Source organism: Zymoseptoria tritici, chromosome 13, assembly GCF_000219625.1.
Source record: "Zymoseptoria tritici IPO323 chromosome 13, whole genome shotgun sequence".
Lineage (NCBI taxonomy): Eukaryota > Fungi > Ascomycota > Dothideomycetes > Mycosphaerellales > Mycosphaerellaceae > Zymoseptoria > Zymoseptoria tritici.
In genome coordinates this window covers 518,992-542,853 of record NC_018206.1, presented here as the reverse complement: position 1 = coordinate 542,853, position 23,862 = coordinate 518,992, and the positions used below count along the sequence as shown (strand labels likewise).

Below are 23,862 nucleotides of genomic sequence, written 5' to 3'. Positions count from 1 at the left end.
TTCCTTTCCGTTCCCCTTCCGTGTCCCAACCCCCGGTCATCCCTCCTCTCCTCGTCCTGCCCTCGCTCTTCCTTCGACTTCGCCAGCCATGAATGCTCGCATGCCTTTCGCAAGAGAAGTGCTCATCACGCCACGCCATTCACCAACGTCCTAATATCCCCATTCCTCTCTTCCTGCCCATCCCGCCCACCACTCCCAGCAACACTCCACTCCTTAACCCCACCCTTCCAATCACTAATCCTCCCCCCTTTAATCTCCACCACCACAACCCTCACATCCTGATCCGCGATATAACTCCCTCTCCCACTATCCCCCGTCCTCTCTTCCGGTGACGTTCCAAAACTCCCCTGTTCACTCCCATCCGAACTGAACGTGTTATTCGCCAAATGCTGCTCTTTACACCACCTCTCCTCCTCCGTCCCTTGTTCCAGTACCCTCGCCGCGCCATTAATCGTCGCGGAAATGGAGGATACAGCGGTGGAGTTCATTTGCATCAACATCGCCGCGAGACTACTTCGATGACCGGACGCGGGGGATCGTTCGCGGTCGGAGGCGTTGGCGGAGGTGGTCGAGGGAGGACGGGTGGAAACCCAGTCGTGGACGAGGAGGGAGACGGAGGGGTTGGCGAGGAGGTTTGTGGTTTTTTTGGAGTGGGGGTCCGTGGTCATTATTATTGTGGGACCGGAGGGGAGGGTTGAGCTGGTTGAGGGGAAGGAGTTGGAGGGGAGGAAGGTGTAGTGCATTAGGGAGACGTGGGGGGTGTTGTTTGTGCAGGTTGCGAGGTGGAGCTGTTGAGTGAGGTGTTAGTTGGTGGTGGTGAGGGAGGGGAGCGTGAGGACGTACGAAGCGGGCATTGCGGAGGCAGGTTACGACTTCGGTGGGGAGTTGGTCGGTGGTGGAGGAGGAGGGCATTTTGGCGGTGTGTGTCGTTGATGTTGTTGTTGTAGAGAAGATGAAGTCGAGTAGCTCTTCTTCTTCTTCTTTCGACACGATCGTCATGCGTAATGTACAAGGTTTGAAGCTCGGGGTGGGGGCAATCGAGATGGAAGCGGGACGGCAGGCGGCCCTTCCCGTTGCCGAAGAGAAGCGTGTCAAAGTTGAGTTAAGCCACATTGCGTGGAGGTTGCTTGGTTGCGTCCCAAGGGTGGCTGAAGCGCGACGTCGTATGCGAGACGAAGGGAATCTTGAAGCGAGACGACCTGCTAACTTGCTTCTCGTTCTCTATTGCTTTACACACACCACCACCACCTAGACCACCATCTCGGCCACTCGTTCGTTTGTGGATCGCCTCGACCAGCTTATCGTGATCGCCTCACCCAACTGCATACAACACCACCGACATGGTCGAACTCATCGACGACAGCAATGGAGCTGGCCCGACCAACAACGGGTCCGCTCCGGTGAGTCCTGAGATGAACGCACCAGCAGCATTCAGCAATGGAGGTGCATCGAAACCAAATAGATCGTCTGCCTCCGACCCTCGAACGGACGAGGTGCTTTACTCCAACATTGGCAGTACGCATAGCACACGCTCGAAGACACCGTTCACCTACTGACAAACCTCCTTCATAGTCACCACCCTCCTCGACCGCCTCAAGCAAAGCATCGCCTCCACCCGCGACTTTGCACAATTCCTCAAAAAACGCTCCAACCTCGAAGAAGAACAAGCCAAAGGTCTCAAACGCCTGACCCAAGCCCAGCTCGAAAATGTCAAACGCACCGAAATGCGCGGCGGTTCCTACGCTCACCAACTCGGCGAAGTCCTCCGCGTGCACGAACGTATGGCCGACAACGGAATGCAATTCGCCCTCTCTCTACACCAAATGCACGAAGACCTCGATCTCCTTTCCGCCAACATGGAACGCGGGCGCAAACAGTGGAAACATGAAGGATTGGATGCCGAGAAGAGGGCTGCGGACGCGGAACAGGCGATGCAAAAGGCCAAGGCGAGGTATGACTCCCTGGCGGAGGATTATGATCGTGCGAGGACGGGGGATACGAAGGCGGGGAGGAGGTTGGGGTTGAAGGGTCCGAAGAGTGCGGAGCAGCATGAGCAGGATTTGTTGAAGAAGACGCAGGCGGCGGATGCGGATTATGAGGAGAAGGTGAGAGGGGCGAAGAGTCAGAGGGAGTGGTTGTTGAGTGATATGAGGCCCAAGGCGGTGAGGGCGTTGTTGGAGTTGATCAGGGAGAGCGATAGTGCGTTGACGTTGCAGTTGCAGAAGTTTGGTGAGTGTGGATATCTTGAGATGTGTGGACAGGATTGACTGACACGTTCTAGCAACATTCAACGAGAAGCTGCTTCTCGGCAACGGACTGGCGGTCACACCATTGAGTGAAACGACAGGCCCGGCAGGACCCAAGAGCTTGCGAGACATGGTCAGCGAGATTGACAACGATGTTGATTTCCATCACTTCGTGGCTGGACACGCCAGCAAGGTGTCGCGGCCCAGCGAGATCAAGTACGAGCAACACCCAACTCTGGCACCTAAAACGCAACAACCACGAGCAGCGCCTCCAGCAACAAGCCACTCACCTTTAGCGATGAACCCTACAAGTGGAGGAGGTTCCAGCTTCACAGTACCCACACTGGGAGGATCCAGCTTTGCAGCACCAACATCCGGCAACTCGCAACCCGGCTCAGCACCATACGCACCCTACTCACCAGCAGACGCCGCTCCACCTTCCTCCTTTGCCGTCAAGCAATCCCACGATCCCATTTCACCCGTCCAGCGAGCATACGATTCTCCCGCCGCACCACCTTACCCACAACATCCCTCCGAGCGCAGCCTTCCCAACCACTCCACCCCAATCGGCGACCAATTCTCCTCCCCCTCTCCCCACAACCAAACTACCGGCTCCATCCCCGTCGCACTCGCCCCAGGCCCTCGATCTCCCTCACCCTCTCCCGCCCATCGCGTCTTCGCCACCTCCCTCGACGATCTCTTCGCCCGCGACGCCTCCGCAGTCCCCATGCTCGTCTTCCAATGCATCCAAGCCATCGACCTCTTCGGCCTCGGCACGGAGGGGATCTATCGCGCCCCAGGAACCGGCTCGCAAGTCACCCGTCTCCGCAACGCCTTTGACACACTGCCACCCAACCACCCTTCTCTCGACTTCCGCAATCCCGCGAATTTCGGCCACGATGTCAACTCCGTGGCGAGTCTGTTGAAATCCTTCTTCCGGGAACTGCCGGATCCGCTGTTCACGCGCCATCAATACAGCCAGTTTATCGACGCAGCGAGACATGAAGACCCCGGCGTGAGGAGAGACGCCCTGCATCAGGGCATCAACGACTTGCCGGATCCGAATTATGCTACTTTGAGAGCGCTTGTGCTGCATCTGCATCGGGTGATGGGGAATGAGGAGAGGACGAGGATGGGGAGCGGGAATTTGGCGGTCTGTTTTGCGTGAGTCTCCCTGATATGCTTACATTGACAACTTCCGAGAACGTGACTGACCATTCCTTTTCAGACCTACCCTCATGGGCAACCACACCGGCCCACAGATCAGCGACGGTGCACTGCAGCAGAGAGTGGTGGAGACGATTTTGGCGAATGCGACGGCAATCTTCGATGAGGATTGATCATGATGCGAGAACGGAGTTGTGGGCGAAATTGGGAGGTTCGCATTGCGGTGTACTAGTACCGATTGCGCTTGAGAGCATGTTGATGACCTGAGATGAATGAGGATGATTTTGTTCGTTGTCCTCCGCGCTTCCTGTTCGTGCGCTACGGCTGGCTATGCCGTGCCGCTACGTTCGGGTGGGGTTTACGCTATGCCGAGTGAAGCAAATACAGATACACAAGCTCCTGTTGTACCACTTGCTTGCATCTGTCGGTATTCGCCACGTAACGAGACCTCCTGGTCTTAGAAGCTCATGAGATCGATCGGCGGTATGCTATGAATACAAGTTCAAGGCATTTCGTCGCCGCCGTCGTCGTCGTCCTCGGTCTTGGCAGTGCCCATAAATCCTGCCGAGAGCCGAAGCTGTAAGTAAATGTGGCTTGTTGCCACGCCTTGCCACTAGACTCAATACCAAGACCACTGACCTCACTTCCTCCCTTCCCTTCCGACCTTGCTGCAATCGTGGGATTTCTTTACATCAATTTCATCGTTTGGCATCTCTCTTTCCTCGTCGAGCGGCCTGTTTGTCATTCACTGTCACTGCATCCCGGACCGCTAAAAGTATTCACTAATACAGCACACCCTCACCGTCTATTATTGGACGTTCCAGAAACCCTGGTACAGCCTAGAATACCCCGGATCCACGCCAGACCGACCGAGACCGGCAGATTGTCGTTACAGCTACAGCGGAAACCTGGCAACAAAAATAATCACGGTAATATCCCATATTCGGAAACGCCAGTCGGAGAGAGGGAGCGGGAGTAGGAGAGCACCTCCAGCCGGGACGAAGAAAAACACTTCGATTGAAGAACAAACGGGACCAAACAGGCAGCTTGTCCACAATCACCACCCACCACCCACCGCGGAGGTGACCTCCTCACCCTGGAGGCACCCCCTTCTCTCCCTCTCTCACACGCGCCACGAAAAAAAAAAACATGGTGGTCCTCATCCCCGGCCTCCGAAATCTCACCCTCGCCATTCTGAGCAGCATTATTTTCTTAACAATATACCTCTCCCGCGCGCAATTACCCGGAAGAAATGGACGCCTCCACGAACACGACGCCTTCTCCAGCGTCCAAGCGAAGAATGATTTCTACGGAATCCCCAAAACGGAGTTCAAACCCTCCACCATGGCCGAGGAGTCGGAGAAATATTTCCTGCAAGAAGCCTCCCTCGATGCGAAATTGAAAGCGACAGAAGGAATGTTGAAAGTCGAAGGCGCGGAATCATCGACGGCGGTAAAGGTGGAGGACGACCTCGGTTTCCCGACCCCCGAATTCAAAGCTTCCGGTGGTCTAAATCGCATGAAACGCTACGCACCACATAACTTCCATGGCCCTGGAAAACCGACGTTCGCAACGTACTACTCCGTACCGTCGACGAGTTTGAAAGAGCCGAATTTTGTCTCTATTCTCCATCTCGCTTATCGATTACTATGGCATCCTCCCACGAGGAGTACGAAATATCCCTTCACCGTCTTCGTCGCACCGGGAACGTCCGACGCCCAACGGAACGTGCTCATCGCAATGGGCTGTTTGGTGCGGGAACTTGATCCGCTCATTCCAGCTGTCGCCGCGACCGCGGTGTCGGACATGTACGATTTACCAGGGGACTTTGACCTGTTAAATCTCTGGAGTCAAACACTCTTCGATCGCATCGCGTACTTGGCGCCGAATGTCTTCATCACAGGACCCGTGGATGAGATTTTCGACCTAGCGACGACGAGGAAGTGTGAAGTCGACAGACTGGGTGTGGAAGATCGGGAAATCCACGGCACGGGAAAGGGACTCTGTCGATTTGTTTTCGCGGCTGTGATGAAGGAAATTGGAGAGGAGAATGAGGACGGGGAGAGGGCGAAGGAGGTGGACACGGGGGTTATGGTGTTAAGTCCGAGTCTGGGCATGAGGCGACGGTTGGGACGGGAGGTGGGGCGGTATTTGGGCGTTCTGGGGCCGGAGAAGAAGGTTGAGATGGCGATGGGACCGGAGAGGGCGAGGGAGACGGCGAGGCAGAGGGCGGAGAGGTTGTTGAAGGAGGTGCCGCTTAAGGATCTGCCGGCGGGACCAGTCTCAGAGGGTGAGAAAATTCCGCCTGGTGCGGCGCCGTTGATGGGTACGAAGCTGAAACCTGGAGAGGCACCGGTTGCTGCTGCGCCGAGTGAAGTGGCGGACACGAAGCCTGTGCCGGGTGAGGCGGGGTTGGAAGCAGCTGGCGATTCTGCTGCGACGGCGCCGAGTGCGGGGAAGCAGACTATTCCTGGCGAGGGAGACTCTACTGCCGACGAAGCGGCGAGTACAGATGCAAATTCGAAGTCGGATGAAGCGTCACCGCCGCTGGCTGGCCAACAGACCGTCCCAGGCGCCGTCGAATCGGAAGCGGCACCGCCACCATCTGAAGCACGATCAAGTAAACCCGACATCCGCCAACACCCCCCCTCCGAGAAATCCCAACTCACCCGCCGCACCCTCATCCCCTGGCGCCTCACCTCCCGCGACGACTCCCCTCCCCCTCCTCCTCCCTCCGAAGAACCCCCCTCCGAAGATTCCCCCATACCAACAACTCCACCCACCCTCCCCACCTTCCTAACCACCCTCTTTGGCCCCACCTCCGCCTTTCCCATGCACGTCCTCCCCCGAGAATGGAATGGATTCGCACCACAGGGGGACGATGAGGGCGTGCTCAAGACGGTTAATCTTATGTATTGGAGGGATGATGGAGGGGTGGAGTGGTTGCGGCATCGGTTTGGGAGGGTGCATGAGGAGATGATGGAGGGGGTGGAGGGGGAGGGGTTTAGGAAGGAGAGGGAGGGGGATGGGGGGAGGGTGTATTTGTAAGATTGGGGAGGGGAGGGAGGGAGGGGGATGCATGGAGGGGAGGGTTTTGTGAAGGGAGGTTGGCGGTTGATACCCAGTTTCTTTTTTTTTTTTGGCGTTTAGAAAAGCATCGCTATCATACTTTTTTGGTAATGTGATGTTCGATTGTACTGTAGCCGGTCCTTTTATGGACTTTGCCAGACGTCTTGACGTTCTTGAGGCACCATAATTGGCATCCGATTCGGCTTAGGTAGGTACCTTACCTTAAGGTTATGTCTCCTGGTGGACTAAGCGTGGCTGAACTCGTGGGCCATCGTCTCCACCCCAAGCTCTCTCATCTGCTTACCAACTCAGCATCCATCCGGCATCGATGCCCCGTTCTCTTACAGTGCGCAGCTTTCATCGAGCAACGAACGATCTCATCGAAGCGGGTGAGCCATCCGCGTTGAAGGCATCGCACATGCGGCCTTGTGGTGGACCCGCCTCGAGTGCTCGCGCGTCTCGACTGCTCACTTTTTAGACATGTCTGCGTGGCCTGTTGCACACTCGAGCGGAGTCCTAGTCGAAAGAGCTGGGTTTGGCTTACAAAACAGCAGGAAACCCACTCGCACAATCGCAAAGACCTTGGTCCATTTGCACCTTCGAAGTCTCCCATGGACCACCAACCTGCCATGCATTCATCGTGACACGGTACGATCTGCTCGGCATGTAGCCAGCTCTTCCACATCCACGCTCAAAGGAGCAAGATCGAGACCTAGGTATAGTTGTTCACAACTCCTCTGGTGGGAAAGGTGTCAGCACGCTCGATCACTCGGGTTGCGGTGTATGCAGGATAGTACATGCTGCTTTGAGGCACGAACTCAGACATGAAGAGCGCCGAGATCTCGAACGGTGGGATGCTCGACTCACGGCTAAGACTTACAGCCGAGACGGCACTGCCGTCGATCGAGTGAAAATCTGGCATCCGAGAAGAGATCCTAGGCCAGAGTCTGTGGAGCCACCTGAGTATGACTGGCCTCTAGTTTGGATAAGCGTACGGCCTGGCATCGGTATGTTTGACCTCGAGGAAGCTTATCCGGCCAAGCTCAAGATGATCAGATGAGGAATTATTCAGACGTCCGCAGGTGAATGGCAGATTTACCAGGTTAAGCGAAGCTATGGCAAAGATCGCGAGATGGTTGCGGGGATGTCGTCGACATTCCTTTTGCAATCAGTGGCGGCGAGTCGCTCATACAGGTGATCGCCTGCCGACCCGACTGCTGGAGATCAGAGTCACTGACGACTCATACCGTATACGTTTGGTACATACTGACGGTCTGGCAGACCGCAATATCGGCTATGCTACCCTCAGTCATTGCTGGGGTGGCTACTTGCCTATCCGTCTGACAAAGGGGAACATGGCGTTGTTTGCGGTTGACATCGACTGGCATACTTTGCCCAAGACTTTTCAGGACGCTGTTTACACGACCGCACGGCTGAAGATCAAGTACATCTGGATCGACGTCAGCGTGGTCCCCTTATATCGTAGGAGTATTGGCTGACATCCTTGAGACAGGCACTCTGTATCATCCAAGACAGTCATGAAGATTGGTCGATCGAAGCAGCAGAGATGACAAATGTATACGCCAACTCGTCGGTCGGTCTTTCGGCCGATGCATCTGAAGATGGGCATGGTGGACTATTCAGAGAACGCGATCCAGTTTATTCTTCCGCATTTCTCATCCCACGGGATAACAGCAGCGGTCACTACCTCTGCTTCGTCGACACTTGGGAACACGACGTGGTAAACGACACAGCATCTCTCGGTGGACGAGCTTGGGCGGTTCAAGAACGCTTTCTGGCACCTCGTGTCATTCACTTCGCAAATATCAACTGCACTTCGAATGCCTACAGCTTGCTACCAGCGAGTTCCGCCCTGATACTTTCGACGAAGCCATTGGCAGAGTCCAAACCTTCAAAAGACTTCCAGGCACATTCGACCATACATCACTGACACCCAGCCCTCCCCGATCTGTTTTTCATCATTCTGGGACTCCTTAGTCTTCCAGTACTCCAGCTGCAAGTTGACATACCCGTCGGATATGTCTGTCGCTATAGCCGGTCTGGCCCGCATCTTCGGCGTGTTACTCAGATTCCGGCCAGAGGACTACATCTTTGGAATATGGCGACCCAGGCTTGCTCACGAACTGATGTGGCGTGTTATTGGACGTCCATGGGATGACTATCAGCGGACGCCAGGAATGGAAGTACCTTCGTGGTCGTGGCTATCCATTTCCGGAGCCAAAAGCACCTCTAGATTCAACGTCAATGCGAGAGGCCGAGGGACGGATCGCCTACATGTGATGGACCTTGATACAATTCAGGCGCATGGGAAGTCATTGAGAATCCGTGGGAAGCTCTGTGAAGCGGTGTTTAAGCGATGCGGTGAACCGACATTCTTCGATGAGGAGTTTGACGATGAACACCACCAGCAGGATTTTGTCTTCAGGGTGGGCGAGGCACGGTTCCGGGAGATCGAGAGCTGCACCCTATGTTGGGACGAGAAGTCGATTGAGATCTTTGAAGAGGTACAGAAGAAGCCGCTTTACTTACTTCATGGTCGCATTTATGAAGAAGGACGCAAGTACGAGGATCCCGCCGACAACATAGCACTAATCTTACCCGATCGATTGGTCGGTCATGACAATGTCGACATCGATCAGTCATGCCGTGCATCTCGATATGATTGTCTGATCCTGGAACCGACCGGGAAAGATGCCTGCTTTCGCCGTCTTGGGCATGTTGAACTCGGCGGGCCGAGAGAATCGGGAAAAGGGGCATACAAGGAGAGACGAACTTGGCCCGAGCACAACCGACATGTTCTTGATCGACAGTTTGCCGTAGATGATGTACCGAGACATTACTATGAGGAAGTCGACAACGATTGGAATTACACAATCTGGTTTGTATGATGCATAGAAGTCGATCCTTTCCAAGAGATGGAGCTTGATGGTGCTTTGCTTCGGATATTGTCGCGACGTACACTTCTCGATGTCATGTCGACTTTGACGTTCCTATCCAAAAGAGCACAACCAGCTCTTAGCGCCAAAGTCAGAGTCAGGTGAGTGTTGCCTCGCTCGAGCTCTCCAGCTCCAACACAAGACGAATCATCACTGTTCACATCTACTGGAAGGTCAACTATCGAACACACAAGACTGAGGATCGAGAAAATCGAAGGAGATATACCTCAACGCCGGGATTTGAGCGATATGGCCGAGGCAAGAAGTGCATATGCTGTTCCTGACCACTTTCAGGTTTTGACAAACTCCAGCACACTATCAGCCATAAGTCAAATCTGGAATACTCTCTCGCTTTCTTCATCCGCTTTACTATCCCTTGATCCTGGACACATTTTAGATTAACAGATTCTCCGCTCCTCCTTCAAAGTCTCCCGACTCGCCCACGCTACAATCGCTCTCTCCGCCCTAGCCGCATCACTCCTCGACTCAACTCGGAACTTTACAGGCACCGTCAAAAAAGTCACAGTACCTCTGCATCATGCTGCTGTTGAATCTGCTTCCGAGCAAGTCTAGACTCTCGACGATCAACCACCGCCGTCTAGCTGGGGTGTCATCGGCGGCCTACACAAGACGGCAGATGGTTACGTTCGATTCCACGCTTTCTTCCCCAACCACCGTGCCGCAGCTTTACAAGTCCTCGACCTCCTCTCTTCCGCGAACCGCGAAGAAGTCGCTGCCTAAATCCTCGGCTGGAAAGCCCTGGAGCTTGAATCCGCCGCCCTTGCGAACAAAGCAGTCATCTTCGCCGTCCGCCCTTTCCCAACTCGGTCCACCCTACCACAACACCACCTCCTCCCCTCCTCGCCCATCATGATTCGTCGCATCACCTCCTCCAGCTCACCGCCCAAACCCCTCCCACCAGGCAATTTCCCTTCCCTCCTCACCGGCCTCTCCGTCCTAGAATTCTCCCGCGTCATCGCCGCTCCCGTCGCACGCCGTTGCCTAGCCGCCCACGGCGTGGATGTACTCTGGGTCACATCGCCCAATCTCCCTTCCCTACCGGGTCTCGACATCGACATGTCGCGAGGAAAACGAAGCATACAGCTGGACTTGGATTCCGCAGAAGGAAAAGACGCCCTGCGCCGCCTCCTCCGAGACGCAGATGTGCTGATTCAAAGTTACCGTCCCGGCTCACTGGCCGCAAAAGGTCTAAGCACAGAAGAAGTCCTCGCCATCTGTCCTGATGGGATCGTTGTTGCGAGTCTCTACGCTTGGGGTGAAGCCGGGTCGTGGAAAGATGCGAGAGGGTTTGATAGTATGGCGCAAACCGCTCTGGGCTGAATACTGACAAAGCGGACGCTTTTGCTGTCGTCGATGAAGGACAGGATGATGCTTATCCTCCGGCAAAAGTGCTGCCCGTGCAAGCACTGGATCATGCGTCGGGGTATTTTCTCGCGACGGGAATTCTGGCGGCATTGTGGAGGAGGGCGAGAGAGGGAGGGAGTTGGGAGGTCGGGGTTAGCTTGGCGGGTACGGGGATATTTTTGAGGGGGTTGGGGAGTGAGGATGTACGGTTCGAGGGAAAGGGTGTGAAGGATGTGGCAAGTACGTTCTTGCAGGAGAGGGAGACAAAACTTGGCACGTAGAAGGCTGTCAGGCGTGCGGCGGAAGTGGAGGGGAAGGTGGTTGGATATGAGTATATGCCCAGGGAACTCGGGAGTGCGAGCGCGGAGTGGTTGTGAGGGGGTGGACTGCCAGGAGTGGGTTTCGGTTGTGATGAGAAAAGGGATATAGGTACTCCTCGGAACACACCTGATCTGAACTGGCCAGCCAAAGATATTCCGAAATCCTAGTGAACAAGCGCTTGCGTCAGAGGACTTCCACTTCTGTACACTTCACTCTCCGCGAGCGATCGTCCATCGCCCTCAATCCCTCATCTGCACCACACTCCTACAGACCTGAATCCCACCCATGCCTTCCCACCTCCTCCTCTCACCTCCACCATCTTCCTCTCCACAATCCCTCCTCCCCCTCACCTCCTGCAAGATATACTCCTCATCACTCTCCCGCTCAATCCATCCCTGCTCCTTCCTCCCTCCGCCATCATCACCACCGTGGTCCTCTCCTACACCCACAGCAGTGACATTCGTCTTCGTCTTCTCCCGTGTCGCACTTCCGATGTAATACGGATCGTGGTCATCGGAGGAGGAGCCGTGGCTTTCGAGAGAGGAATCGTTGTAAGGTGAGAATTTTGCATGTCGACGAGGCTGGGAGCGATGGGAGTTGGTATTACGGTGAGGATGGTGACTAGGCGAGGCTGGGTTGCTGCCGCCGAGGTGAAAGAGGCCGCGGAAGAGGGGGCGGAGAGTGGCGATGCAGCCTACTATGAAGCCGACGCCGTTCTCGGCATCTGAGAAGGAGAGGTGTCAGTTTGTGGTTGTGTAGACAATTTTGGGAAGAGATATGGAACGCACAGCCCCAAATTACGACATCGCCGACGGAGAAGAGGTAGTCATCGGTGTTGTTCAAATTGACGGTGTAGCGCAATCGAATGCAAGCGGAGAGACTGGCGAGGACGCCGAGACTGAGGAGGAAGCCGACGGAGATTTTGGCGTTGGTGTTGAGTTGGAGGTTCCAGAGGAGTGGGATCGGTCTGCAGCGTATTCATATTAGCCACCGAGACAAGGAAATGCAGCACGACCGAAACTTACAGCAGAGCACAACACCAATCAGTAATGATATTCACCGCGGTATCGGCGTAGTAGATATCCGCCAGATCCTTGGTCGGCAAACACTGCCCTTCAGGCGTACTCATGTCCCAAGCCCAACTGACTGGTTGACAGCGGAAGATGATGTAGAAGAAAGAGATGGCGTTCATCAAGACGAACAGCACCGTCACGACCCAGAGAATGGTGGTGTAGATTCGTTTCGGACCGGCGATGCGCATGAGCATGAAGGCGATGGAGAGCTTGATGGGAATTATGGCAACGCAGAAGAAGATTTCGAAGAAGAAGAACCACTGGGATGGAGATCAGATTGGGAACTGTGGGTGATGGATGATGTTCATACCATCATTGCTGTCTCGGTTTGTGCTTCATCGAGATGCCATTTGTGGACTCCAATGCCGAGGAAAGCACCTCCGAGGCAGAAGACGCTGAGGGCGGCATATGGTATCTGCAAGACATCAGCGAAGATATCAGCAGCTTGACGTTTAGTCGACCCACCACTGCAATGGTCATTGCCCAGTCATCGAATCCCCAGGAGCCAAACTTGATCCGCGTATACACTCGCAAAGGAAACACAATGCAAGATATGAATGACAGAATGATGATCGCCGCCGCGACGTTGGGCGCATGGTCCTCGAAGACGATGCCCATCGTGCACTGAGGTTCTGGAAGATCGTCCTCAATTTGTGGAGTCCTCCAGGCGGGCGAAGGAGACTAGATGAGCCGTTGATTCCAGAAAAGACTGCGAGGAAGGATAGATGGAAAGGTCGACAAGAAGAAACATTCGGCCGTGAGAGAAATGGTGGGGAGATATAGGAGAGCGTTTTAGACAGGTTGCACACGAAAAAACAGAAGGAAGACTTGCTCTGCATTGCATATATTCGGCGTGGTGTCACCAACCTGTGCCACTGTGACGGACCTCGTGGCTCGGCATTGAGACGACGTGAGCCGCATGAAATCCGTTCCTTGTCGTGCTTGTAAGTCGTAAGCAATTGTGGACTTCAGTGCAGGACAAGCTGGGTCCAACTTCCATGGAAAGCAAGGACTCAGTCTCGAACTGTGCATAAATGAAATCTGGTCAGAGGTGTGAGGAGTCCGTCATTTTTCATGGAGACGCGAAGCGCTGGCCGTTCGCTTGGGGAACCTGGTTGTCGACAAGGATCAGGAAGACAAGCTCCGCAATTCTCGTGGCCAGCGGCTCAGCTCCGCCCAACGTCTTCGTCTGCAGCTCGCGTGCATTCTGTCAACTGTTGGAGATCGAGTTGAGAAACCGCTCGTGTCCGAGGTCGCGTTCTTGAGCTTCTGGTCATGATCCTTGACCGACGGGCAAAGTCGCGCTGCGGGCTCGTCCAGTATCGGGCCTATTCGACTTCTGTCGTGGACAACATGCTCCACTTTTGGCAATGTCTCGTGCCGTGAAAACCGAGTTGACGATCTCCTGAGACCTGCGTCTCCATTCGACCATCGTTCCTGGTGGATTCTCATGCTTGTGCCGCTCAAACCAGTGGGCTGGGACACTGACCACAAGCCTGCCACCGCAGAACTTCAGGCACAGTCAGGCCAGCGGAGCCTCGCTGGCACGCTGGACTCACGACCGCAGGCGACGCGGATATCTCCCTCATGCCGCCCAGCAAGCCAGTGACCGTAGCGGCTTCGCCATTTATAGCATGGCTGCGATCAAAGACAAAGCATGGCCTTCGTGTCGCAGGTAAAATCCACTACGCTGTGGCGGAAAGACGTGAGGTTGACATTGGGTGTAAGACAATGTCCTGAAGTAAGAGCGGAAGAGGCTTTGTTCAGAAATTTCGGCCTGAATCTCGAGCGTTGATGCCTGATTCTGCTGCCTTGTGGCTATGTCATCCTCGACTTCGCCACGAATCCTACAGGATTCCGACCACACCTCTTTGACTTGCGCCATTTCTCCTGCAAATAACATCCACCTCCTCTGATATACACTCACCGGGCCAAACAGAACCACCACCACCCATCATGGCACCCACATCCATCGAAAAACGCGGCCGCAACAGCTACTCCTCGGACGCGGACGAGGAGGCCTCCCTCCCACTATACGACATGTCTCGCGACGAGTCCACACTCCCTCTCTACGCAGCAGGCAGTAGCAGTGCCGCTCGCGAACGTCCCGCTCTTCCAGACAAGAAGGCCACTCCTCAAGAGATCCGCGACTTCCTCACTGAGCTGCTGGTCGCCACTCGAGGTCTGCCTGTCCCCGAGGCCCAGGCAATAGCTTCGGCGTGGAGGTTGGGTTCCGGTCAGGAGCTCCTCGGATACCCGCCGCAAATGTACAGACAGCTGTTCGGAAACGAGAATGGATGGGTCGTCTGCAAAGAAGCGAGGCTGTTGATCACAGAAACGGAATGGAAGAAGGGCATGGGCAAACGGGGAACCGGTCAGTCTCAAGCTCTCTACTCACATTCTACATGCGGACTGACGACTGACGTAATGATAAATAGCCATCTGCTTCGCTGCCTGTCTCACCACGCTGCTGTCTCTCGTCACAACCATCTCTTTGACCAACGACGACGTGACTCTAGGCATCTGTATCCTCGCCGCCGCGTTCGCGGGATTCGCCACGCTCACGTCTTTCATTGTACTGTGTCTCCCGACGCCGACGGCCGAAGCGGCGGTCGACTCGGAGTTGAAGGCGTCGTTCTTCAAAAACTCCGGGGAGCAGGTAGGAGGACAATCGTAGGGAGGGGAGTGGCACGTAGAACGAGTCATTGGCATGTGCGACGTTGATCAAACATTTGTATCTCCGTATCATACAACCTTTTATTCGTTGCATTGCTTTACTGCATTATCTTTACAGGTCGGCGTTTCCGGGCCACTGCGCTCACAACTTCAACACACCCGCCTTCTGCGCCTTCTGACAAGCCGGTCCCAATCTACTCTTATCCACACCCGTCTTTGTCAGATCCGCGGACCTCAACTTCGGCAAGCTGCACAGCTCCTCCGGGACCTTTCCGTTCAGCCCAGCATTGCCATCAAAGTACACCTCCTCCAAGTTCTTCGCCTTGCCAATACTCTTCGGGATTGCACCCGTGAACGAACACGATGCCAGCGAGACAACCCTCAGCGCCGTATGCGCAAACTCTGGAATCGCGCCGCCGAGCTTGTTATTCGGCACGAACAGAAGGTGCAGATCCTTCTGCGCAAAGATGGTGCTGGGCAGATTGCCGGAAAGGCGATTATACCCCAAGTCGAGACTTTGAAGGGAGTCGAGTTCCCACACTGCTGGATCCGGGATGGAGCCGGTGAGTTGGTTGAAGGAGATGTCGATGGTAGACAATTTCGACGGGAGAGGGATGTCCGCCAGCTCTCCGGTGAAGGTGTTCTCGCTGGCGGTGAAGGAGGTCAAGTCTTCAAGGTAGGGCAGGAAGTTAATTCCCAGAGGGTGGCTGGATGGTCCGGAGAGGTGGAGGTGGGAAAGGTCGAGGCCGATGAGAAGAGGGCGCTCGTTGGCCGTGTCGTACGTGCAGGTTGTGTGGTCGAAAGTGCAGAGGTAGGCCTTTTCATCCCAGCTGGCGAGGGCGGAGGTCGGGTCGGACGTGACGTCGTGTTTGACGTCGAGGAGTATGAGCTGGTCGCGGTCGATGTGAGAGTAGTCGGGAAGTGCGGTGGCGATGCTTGCCAGGGCTAGACTGAGGAAGGTATTGACGGTGAAAGACATCGTTGCGAGATGGAGGCTTTGGGAAAAAAGTATCCGATTGTGAGGTGATGAGAAGAGAAGAGAGGGAGGGTGGGGAGGACTGTTCTTTGTAGTTGTACTACGACGGCTCAGACGTTTCTGACCGTCGTATCCCCCCAGATCATTTCGCTTGTTGAACTCTGCCCGAGCAGGCCTTACCTTAGAATTTGCATGTTGTTGCTGGGATCAATCTAAATGGGTCGTCGCGCGTGGGAAATACTAACGAGCGGTGCCCACAAAACTACTGACCGGTGCCCTGCAATATCGGATGTAATTCACCCCGCAGTACATTGTCTTTTACCTTGCAAGCCTAGAACTGCGCAGCCTTGCTCCCTCGTCCCTCGGTCGCGGCTTTGCTAACGACAACAACATAGTTTTGCGACTGGACGAACGACGAAGTGTCCGCGACCGACACCCCTCCGCTGTTAGGAGATAGTCGTCGTTCCTCCTCCTAAACCCCTACTCTAGGCCGAGAGGGGGGCCCCTCGGATCGCTCCCCTATGCGACTTGTGTAGGTAAGCAGTATTCTGTATTCCGGAGGTTATGCATCGTATCCCGCAGATAAGATGGCTGTCGATATTGCAGGGCACCGGTTAGTAGTTCTTTGGGCACCGCTCGTTAGTATTTCCCGTCGCGCGTGGAATATGCATGGTAATGGATCTGAGCGGCGCATGGTCCGGGAAAAGTTGAACATGGATGCTCTCGATGCCTGTCGACTGGCGTTCTAGACCTTCATCCGAGACTAGGATGGTGCCACCCTCCGTCCACTTTCTAAGTCAAAAGATTGTGGTTTGACAGCGCCGGCGGGAAGGTGCTTCGAGCCTTTTGTTCTGTGATGGCTCAAGCACAGCGCTCGGAGGTTGATCGTGCAGGTGATCGCACTGAGATACCCCCAAACGAGACTTGCTTGAAACTTTACGGCTTCTATGGACGCGGACTGAGGAAGGAACGGAATCTGGATTGTCGTCCGCTAAGCTGCTTCGAAACAGACTGTGTCGACTCCAGATCTTGGATCTTTATCCCTAAATCGGAGTGCTCGGCGCTGGTGGGCACTTACAGGCTCAAGGGGGCAAGCACCCGACAGCAAAACGGAAACTTTGGCACAGGGCTTAGAATCGACTCTCCAACTTTAGACGTACAATCTTCACCGCAACAACGATAGAAACATACATTTACTCACATAAATTAAGAGCCCGTATCCTGAAGATTATTTATGGCTATCTAGTTGTTACTTTTCCAACTGTAAACGGCGCAGTATTCCAGATTGAAGCTCGAAAGCCGACTTTTGACAAATTGCTGTTTTGCTTTCGGATGGAGGGGGGGCCATGTCTAGGACCGGATTGGCCGGTCATTAACCTTAGACAAGGTTTGAAAGGCGAGCACTCCGATGTGCGAAGGTGCTGTACACTCTGGATCAATGGCCGCCTGGAGAAGCTGGAACGAAAAAGTCGGAGTGGCCATAGGGATGGAATCCATATCCGCAGATGGACTGCAGTTTCCACACGGACGAAGACTCGAGCTATAATGGACCAGATTAGACTAACTATATTTAGTAGCGGCTAAGTCGTATCTGATAGTCTGAGCACGAGCGGCTTTACCTAAGCATTTGCAACAACAGCGACAACACCTGCACCCGACGCCGTACGGTTACCGCGATTCGACGATTTGATACGCACGGCAAGCCTCTCGATCTTTGCTGTCAATCGGCCAACTTGGAATTGCGTAGCGTCTTTAGCCTCGGACAGGGATCTTTGGTCCACTATCCCGTCCATTTAGTCCATATTATGGCCCACACGGCTATATCCCAATCCGCTGTGGCCTCCCATCTCTAAGTGGCCATCGTGAGAGAGCAGGGAAGCATGCCCTGCAGACCCCACGACCAAGGCCTACATATCGTTGCTTTGAAGCACCAGGATCCAGAAGTAGCAGACAGTGCGACCTTGCTCGAAGAACGCTGATTCGTCACGACAGACTTCCGCAGCATCGTGCCTGTAGCGTGGCAAGCGTATGAGCGCCCATCGAGATCGCAAGAAGTGTGCGGTGCTCGTCATATAGCGTGTTGGCCCACCGGATCGCCAAATCCGCGATTCTGGTCTGAGACAAGAGGCTTGTTCGCAAGGCGGACGGCAATCCGATGCGATCAGACGCTGTGTGGTATGCACAGAGTCGGCAATGCCATGAACAACCCAACCGACAACATGAAAAGTATCTGTCCCCGCCCCAAGCCAGCGCGCCTCATCACTCAAAGATAAAGCGAAGCGCACCCGATGCATTTGGTCAAACGTCAGTCGTGTAAGAACTCGAAAGCGGGCAAAAATGTTGATATGCCTCCAATGACAAACGAGTCTCCCATTGAAGAGGATGAGACGACGTATACTGAGGAGGTTTGAGTTGTATATGTCGAGGATGGTGGGTGAGGGTTGAGGCAGGAACAAACCCCGGATTGAAGCCAAGGAGAAACTGAAAAAGAGAAATCAGGGCCTCGTGATGTCTGTCATCTTGTTTACTTTTGGTACAATACGCTTGGCCCGTCGGCGGCGTGAATATGTAGCTGCTGTACAAACTGCGAGGCGTCAGTGAGGTGAGCAGCATTGAAGGGATTGAGCGGGATACCTCTCCAACCACGAGCTCTCCGCCTCAAATGGCGATAGTCCAGCCCGCGCGACTGACGGGAACGCTCTGCAACAGAAGTGGCGCGGCGACATGATGCAGTCCGAGGCCAAAATGGCAACATCTGCGTCGTCGGCGTCCGGACCCTTGGGCTTTCTTTCCTCTGTAGACTGACCGTCGTCCTCGACGCTCGCTCTGTGTCGCTCGATGATTTCTGTGTTCTCACCTCCTCCATTTTCATCACTTCTTATACTTTTCGTGCAAACTCCTTATCTGCTCCTTCACGTCCGTCCCAGGCGGCGCTTGATGACCGACTCCTTTCTCAACCTCAACCCTCTTGGCTCCTCTCTCATTCCCATTCTGCACGCCGTGAGCACTTACGGCCGGATCGAAGACATCGCTCCTCTGACTCGCCAGCCTCTTCAGATTCGTGGCCACATCACTCGTGCTCAGATTCGTCGTCGAACTCCTCATCTGGTCTTTCCTGCTTTGCTCTCTCCATTGTGGATCCAGCATTTCAATCCGCATGTGTTCGGCCATCTCGTCGTTGGGGAAGGCGAGGTTGCAGTTGGGGCAGATCGAGGTGTTGGCGGGGTTGCGTTGTGCGCGAAGTTGCGCTTGCGGGATGTAGTCGTTGCGGATGCGGGTGGTGGGTTGAGCGGATTTTGTGGCAGCGCGAGCGTTTTCTCGCTCTGCTGCAAGGGTGGGCGCTTGTGGTGGGATATATGGCGTTGCTTGGGGTGGTGTGCTGTTATCTGTGTCAGTAGTCTGTTGCAATCGCTGAGAGCTGGATACTGACGGCTGCGGTGTGTACTGCTGCTGAGGCGCGGGCATCTGTGCAGCAGGCATAGGCTGTGCATGTCCATAAATCGCCTCGTAGTCAGTGAAGTCCGGCACTGCCTCCTCGAGTCGCTTGTCAACTCCCACCCGCATATTCGCCTTCTCTTCCAGACTTAGTGAGAGCATGTCGTTCAGCGTCTTCGGCGCCGGCATATCCGCCTGCTCGTCCCTCTCGTCAAACACAACCGTAGCCACGACCGTGAAGTCATGCCAATCAATCTCCGCAAACGCAATGCGGTCCTTCTCCTCCTTCTGCTCCGTCTCGACTTTCTGCTTCTCCTGCCACTTCAACCACTCGGCCCTCTTCTTCGCCCTCTCCAGCATGCGAAATCGGTCGCCGACATTCGCCTCCAGATCCGCAATCCTCTCTCTCTGCGGCTTCCCACCATCCGCCGTCTCCCCTTCCAACAAGTCTTTGTACTGATCCACCAGCTTCGTATAGAACATATTCAACGAATGCTGTGGCCTCAAGAAATCAAATTGATAATTGCCTCCTTCCCGTTGACTCAACGCCGTGACCCAACTCCTCCCGTTCTTCGCCGCATACAGCGCCGTCACCTTGACAATCTCCAAATCCTGCGCCGAAATATTCGGCATGCGCGCGCTGAACTTGAACTCCGCTGGCGGCTTCGGCGCCCTCGACTCTCGTCCCTGGAATGTGACCTCCGTCTTCGCCGCAGCATTATTATCCGGATCGTGACCTCGACCAGCTTTTATCTCGCCCACGCGCCATTTGTAGTAAGGGAAGTATGGATCGTCCGGTTCGAGGAAAGTGGTCTGGTTTGTGCCGGCATTCTTTTGTCGGACCGAGTCTTCGAATTTCTCGCCGGCGCGGGCGACGTATGAAGCGACTTTTTCGATCTTGCTGCGCACAACTTTGGGGGGAAGGACGGTGCCGGCTGGGACTTTGTGGGCGAGGTCGTCGTCGGCGGGCGCGGCGGAGTCGCCGTTGGGCGCGGCCATGGTGAGGAGATTGCGTTCAGGCGTTGATACGTGCGGCGACTGAATTAGCTTGATGAATTGGTGCAAGTGTGGTGAGTCGAAGTCGTGCGCGCGGTGGTGGAGAGGATTGTTACGGGCTCGGTCGTGGAAGTCTTCAAAGATTCAACCTGGAAGTCGTGAAGCTGACTGAGAAGCTTTGGATGGCCTTGGCAGAATCTGGCGCTAGTGTGGTCTACGGAGTACAGAGTACATACGCGTCTGAAGACGACATCAGCTGAAACAGGAAGCAGATATTGGTGGCACTGTTGATTGGATTGCAATCCATATGTATACCGATAGGTTGACTCGAAGAGGAGCTATATTACACAGACCACGCATCCAAGGTATCCGGCCAACAAGAACAAGAACCAATCTCATCCGTGAAGCCTCCCAAAGGCCTCGCTCCTTTAGGCCAACTCAATAGAACAGAACAGGAGTATTCCACCATCTGTAGCCCTCGCTCTGGTTCGTCTGGGCCGTTTGGTGCCTGCTATGTCCCGGTCTCTGCGGCTTTTCCTTTTCATCGCCTTGGCCTTGCATCTCTTTGCTTAGGCCTCTAAGTTCCTCGTCGACTCGCACATCCTTCCGCGATCTGGAGTCGGAGGAGCTGCTGTCGGATCGTCTGTCTCTCCCGTCGTCTTTTCGCCTTTTGTCGGATCTTCGATCGGCTCTCCTGTCATCCCTTCTGTCATCCCTTCTGTCGTCTCTCCTGTCGTCTCTCCTGTCATCTCCCCTGTTATTTCTCCGCCTTCTACCGTCATTGGATCGTCTGTCATCGTAGCGACGGCTGTCATCTGAGCGGCTGTCACTGGAGCGGCTGTCGTCGGAGCGTCGATCATCATATCGTCGCTCATCCCTCCGCTCTCGTTCCGAAGCTAGTCACCTCCTCCTGCTTCTCTCCCTTTCCCTACCCCTTCCCCTGCTCTCGTCTCTCTCGCTTTTTCCTCCCCTTTCGCTCTTTCCACCTTTCTCACTCTTCCCATCCTGTCCTTTCCCATCTTTCCCGTCCTTCCCACCTTTCTCATTTCCGCCATCTTGCTCACCCTCCTCGTTCTCGTCCTCCTCATCCGCGACTTGCCAAGGTGCCTCCCCTCTCGCCTCCTCCCTCCAATCCCGTTTTTCGTTCTTCGAATTCTTATCAAATTCCGTGTGTCGAATGACCCGCTTGAGGAAGTCAATGGAATAGAATCCCGTCATCGCCGCTTCGGCATACGGCATCTTCCCGCTGTTCAACAAGCGCCCGTTGCGCAGGGTCCCAATGAGGACGCCCGTGGTGGCAGCGAGGGCAACGCGTTTACCTTTCTGTCCGGACCAGGAGCCGGGTTCTTGGCGGCAGCGGAAGGCCTGGGAGAGACGCATGTCAGTTTCGTTCCATGATTTTGATTGCGGAGAGGGGACGGGTGGGAGGAATGGAAATGGAAGCATACCTCCGCGCCTCCAGCCATAAGAGCACTCTTCGCCGCTTTCATCAACGTATAACTCTCCTTCGGCCGATGCTGCTCTGCTTCCTCCGCTTCCCTTTCCCAGTCACGCTTCGTCCTCACACCTCTCGCGCCGTCGCCGCCTCTTCTCCGCGACCGGTCTCTTTCCCGCTGAGAGCTCCGCTGGGAGTCCCGCTGCGAATCATGTCTAGAAGAACGTTCATCATCGGACTCATCATCTCTCCTCCCTTTTCGTCGTCGATACCCGTTTTCGTCGCGATTCGGAGAATCATACTGGCCTCTCCTGCGTGCGTCCGCGTACTCCGCACCGGAATAATACTCTCCGCCAGGTCCGCCCATTCCCATGCCGCGACGTGCGTTCGCCAAAGCCGCAGCGTGTAGCGTCCGTCGCCCATACTCATCCAATTCAGGTTCATCTTCTCCAACACCTCCGACGCCTCCACGCCGTACTTGCGCCATGTCGGAAATACCGAAAAAGTCTTTCGGTGAAGGACGGTGGTCTTCTTGAATCCCGTTCGCGGCATCGACATCGGCTTCATCTGAACGTAAAGGAGAATCAAGGTTGACTCCGTTGCCATTGCCGTTGGGAGAGGACGGTCGATAGCGGCGGCGGCGATGAGTATGTTCTTCCACAACACGGTTTCGACCGTTGGCATTCTTGTAAGAGCGGCGGTAGAGGTTTTCGTTAGGGAAGTCGTTGTCCTCGCGGGAGTTCCTTCGGGAGTTTCGGTAACTGTCGTCGCGCAGATCGTTGTCGCGGGAGTCTCGATACTGGTGATTGCTCCTACGCTGCCGCGGGTTGGCATTGTAGTACATTGCGTCTTGATAAGGGACGTATGGGGCTGCGGCTTGGTTGTCTGTCGCCGGGACGATGTGAGGTGGAGTGTCTTCGTTGTGCGCCATGATGGGTGGTGGGTCGAGGTAGAGAGATAGAGGATGCGGTGTAAAGAGGTGCGCTGGCGGAGGATTTGCGGGAGATGAGGGCGAGAGAGCGTTGAAAAGAGGAGAGGATCAGACACGGCTTTACTTACCAGGAGGTGGCTCCTAAATCGAGCATCTGCTCGCGTGTTTGAACGGTTTCATAGACATGACAACCTTGTCCGAGTCGTTGTGTTCCAAGTCAGCCGCATCATAAATCCGCTGGCTGGGCGGTTCATTGGACTCGTCAGCACAAATACTCAGGCTTTGACCATGCGGTGAAGAATCGCAGATCGAACGAGGTGGTGAGGTTGGCGTCTGACATGCGTAAACCTGGCCATAGTGCGATTTGTTCAGGCATACGTCGAGGCGAATATTGACCGAGGGCGCAGCGCACGCTGCCAGCGAATGCGAATAGTTTTGCAACAACCAGATTCAACCAGATTGCCGGCGAATCGAAGATGCTCGGGACCTTTGCCGATGAAGACGGAACAGGGATGTTCGCTGTCATCGCACAGAATTCATGAAACCGGAGCCCGACCAACAGACGGGGCAGACGGGGAGCGGGGAGAGGTCAAGCGATCCCAGTGGCAGTGTCGCGGAGGTGGAGAAAGTCCATGAACGCCGTGCGGTTTCGAATTCTCGGGAGAGTTTTGAGATGGCACTGACGCTGGCGATCAAGACCTGTCAGGACTTGGCGTGTCAATCAGCGGTGAGCTTCATTCTGCTGGGTTCTTGTGTTGTGTTGGAGGTCCATGACTCGTTTGCCGGTCGGACTGTGAAATCATCAGTCTTTGCGGGTACAGACCTGACTGATGATGAGCTTGCATGCCATTACAGAACACGAAGTATTCGTCGACTCCCACCATCGTGAAGCCGCCGCTCCGTGACATGCGTTGTGCGTGTATATCTTCTGTCGGCCGGTGTCAGGCTGAACGGGCCAGGGAGTGGACGTGGAGTAAGAGACATCACTCTTTATCCCAGGACCCATTGTGAGCTCCGAGGAGGTCGTTGATATTGCCAATGTATTCGACAGAATTGATGTTGTTCGTGGAAGCTCCTCTCCCGTCTCCAAGATTCACATTCACGCCTTCCTGCACCGTAGCGTCATATCACGTGTCGCTAGCTCACGAGCCGAACCTTTTCTCCTCCCGCGCGCTCATCTCCCGGCGCTAAGTCCTGGTCGCGTATCCGCAGTGT

General features: G+C 55.0%; 8 protein-coding genes across 8 annotated transcripts; 3 read left to right on the top strand and 5 right to left on the bottom strand.

Annotated features, from left to right (window-relative positions):
- Nucleotides 1-125: 125 nt before the first annotated feature.
- MYCGRDRAFT_77812 (uncharacterized protein) lies at nt 126-939 on the bottom strand (the record flags this gene model as incomplete). The annotated part of the gene is made up of 2 exons (XM_003847537.1): nt 126-788; nt 844-939. The coding sequence occupies 2 exons, from the start codon at nt 910-912 to the stop codon at nt 126-128; spliced, it is 732 nt and encodes a 243-aa protein (XP_003847585.1).
- Nucleotides 940-1,266: 327 nt separating this feature from the next.
- Rgd1 (Rho GTPase-activating protein) lies at nt 1,267-3,586 on the top strand (the record flags this gene model as incomplete). The annotated part of the gene is made up of 4 exons (XM_003847714.1): nt 1,267-1,515; nt 1,573-2,229; nt 2,282-3,410; nt 3,475-3,586. 4 exons carry the CDS (start codon nt 1,341-1,343, stop codon nt 3,584-3,586), a joined length of 2,073 nt encoding a protein of 690 aa, XP_003847762.1.
- Nucleotides 3,587-4,562: 976 nt separating this feature from the next.
- On the top strand, nt 4,563-10,180 carry MYCGRDRAFT_97374 (uncharacterized protein; the record flags this gene model as incomplete). Its single annotated transcript, XM_003847715.1, has 8 exons — nt 4,563-6,457; nt 6,837-6,871; nt 7,463-7,489; nt 7,764-7,942; nt 7,996-8,223; nt 8,489-9,381; nt 9,523-9,540; nt 10,042-10,180. 8 exons carry the CDS (start codon nt 4,563-4,565, stop codon nt 10,178-10,180), a joined length of 3,414 nt encoding a protein of 1,137 aa, XP_003847763.1.
- A 1,595-nt stretch (nt 10,181-11,775) lies between these two features.
- Nucleotides 11,776-12,807, bottom strand: MYCGRDRAFT_16614 (uncharacterized protein; the record flags this gene model as incomplete). Its single annotated transcript, XM_003847536.1, has 6 exons — nt 11,776-11,849; nt 11,914-12,092; nt 12,151-12,249; nt 12,328-12,458; nt 12,509-12,613; nt 12,664-12,807. Coding segments are annotated over 6 exons (732 nt in total), but the record flags the coding sequence as incomplete, so codon positions are not given.
- Nucleotides 12,808-14,154: 1,347 nt separating this feature from the next.
- MYCGRDRAFT_97372 (uncharacterized protein) lies at nt 14,155-14,875 on the top strand (the record flags this gene model as incomplete). Its single annotated transcript, XM_003847716.1, has 2 exons — nt 14,155-14,572; nt 14,637-14,875. The coding sequence occupies 2 exons, from the start codon at nt 14,155-14,157 to the stop codon at nt 14,873-14,875; spliced, it is 657 nt and encodes a 218-aa protein (XP_003847764.1).
- A 141-nt stretch (nt 14,876-15,016) lies between these two features.
- On the bottom strand, nt 15,017-15,853 carry MYCGRDRAFT_97371 (uncharacterized protein; the record flags this gene model as incomplete). The annotated part of the gene is made up of 1 exon (XM_003847535.1): nt 15,017-15,853. The coding sequence occupies one exon, from the start codon at nt 15,851-15,853 to the stop codon at nt 15,017-15,019; it is 837 nt and encodes a 278-aa protein (XP_003847583.1).
- A 2,868-nt stretch (nt 15,854-18,721) lies between these two features.
- MYCGRDRAFT_101867 (uncharacterized protein) lies at nt 18,722-20,388 on the bottom strand (the record flags this gene model as incomplete). The annotated part of the gene is made up of 2 exons (XM_003847534.1): nt 18,722-19,229; nt 19,281-20,388. 2 exons carry the CDS (start codon nt 20,282-20,284, stop codon nt 18,722-18,724), a joined length of 1,512 nt encoding a protein of 503 aa, XP_003847582.1.
- A 462-nt stretch (nt 20,389-20,850) lies between these two features.
- On the bottom strand, nt 20,851-22,647 carry MYCGRDRAFT_97369 (uncharacterized protein; the record flags this gene model as incomplete). Its single annotated transcript, XM_003847533.1, has 4 exons — nt 20,851-21,110; nt 21,277-21,646; nt 21,730-21,931; nt 22,019-22,647. 4 exons carry the CDS (start codon nt 22,645-22,647, stop codon nt 20,851-20,853), a joined length of 1,461 nt encoding a protein of 486 aa, XP_003847581.1.
- Between the last annotated feature and the right edge of the window lie 1,215 nt (nt 22,648-23,862).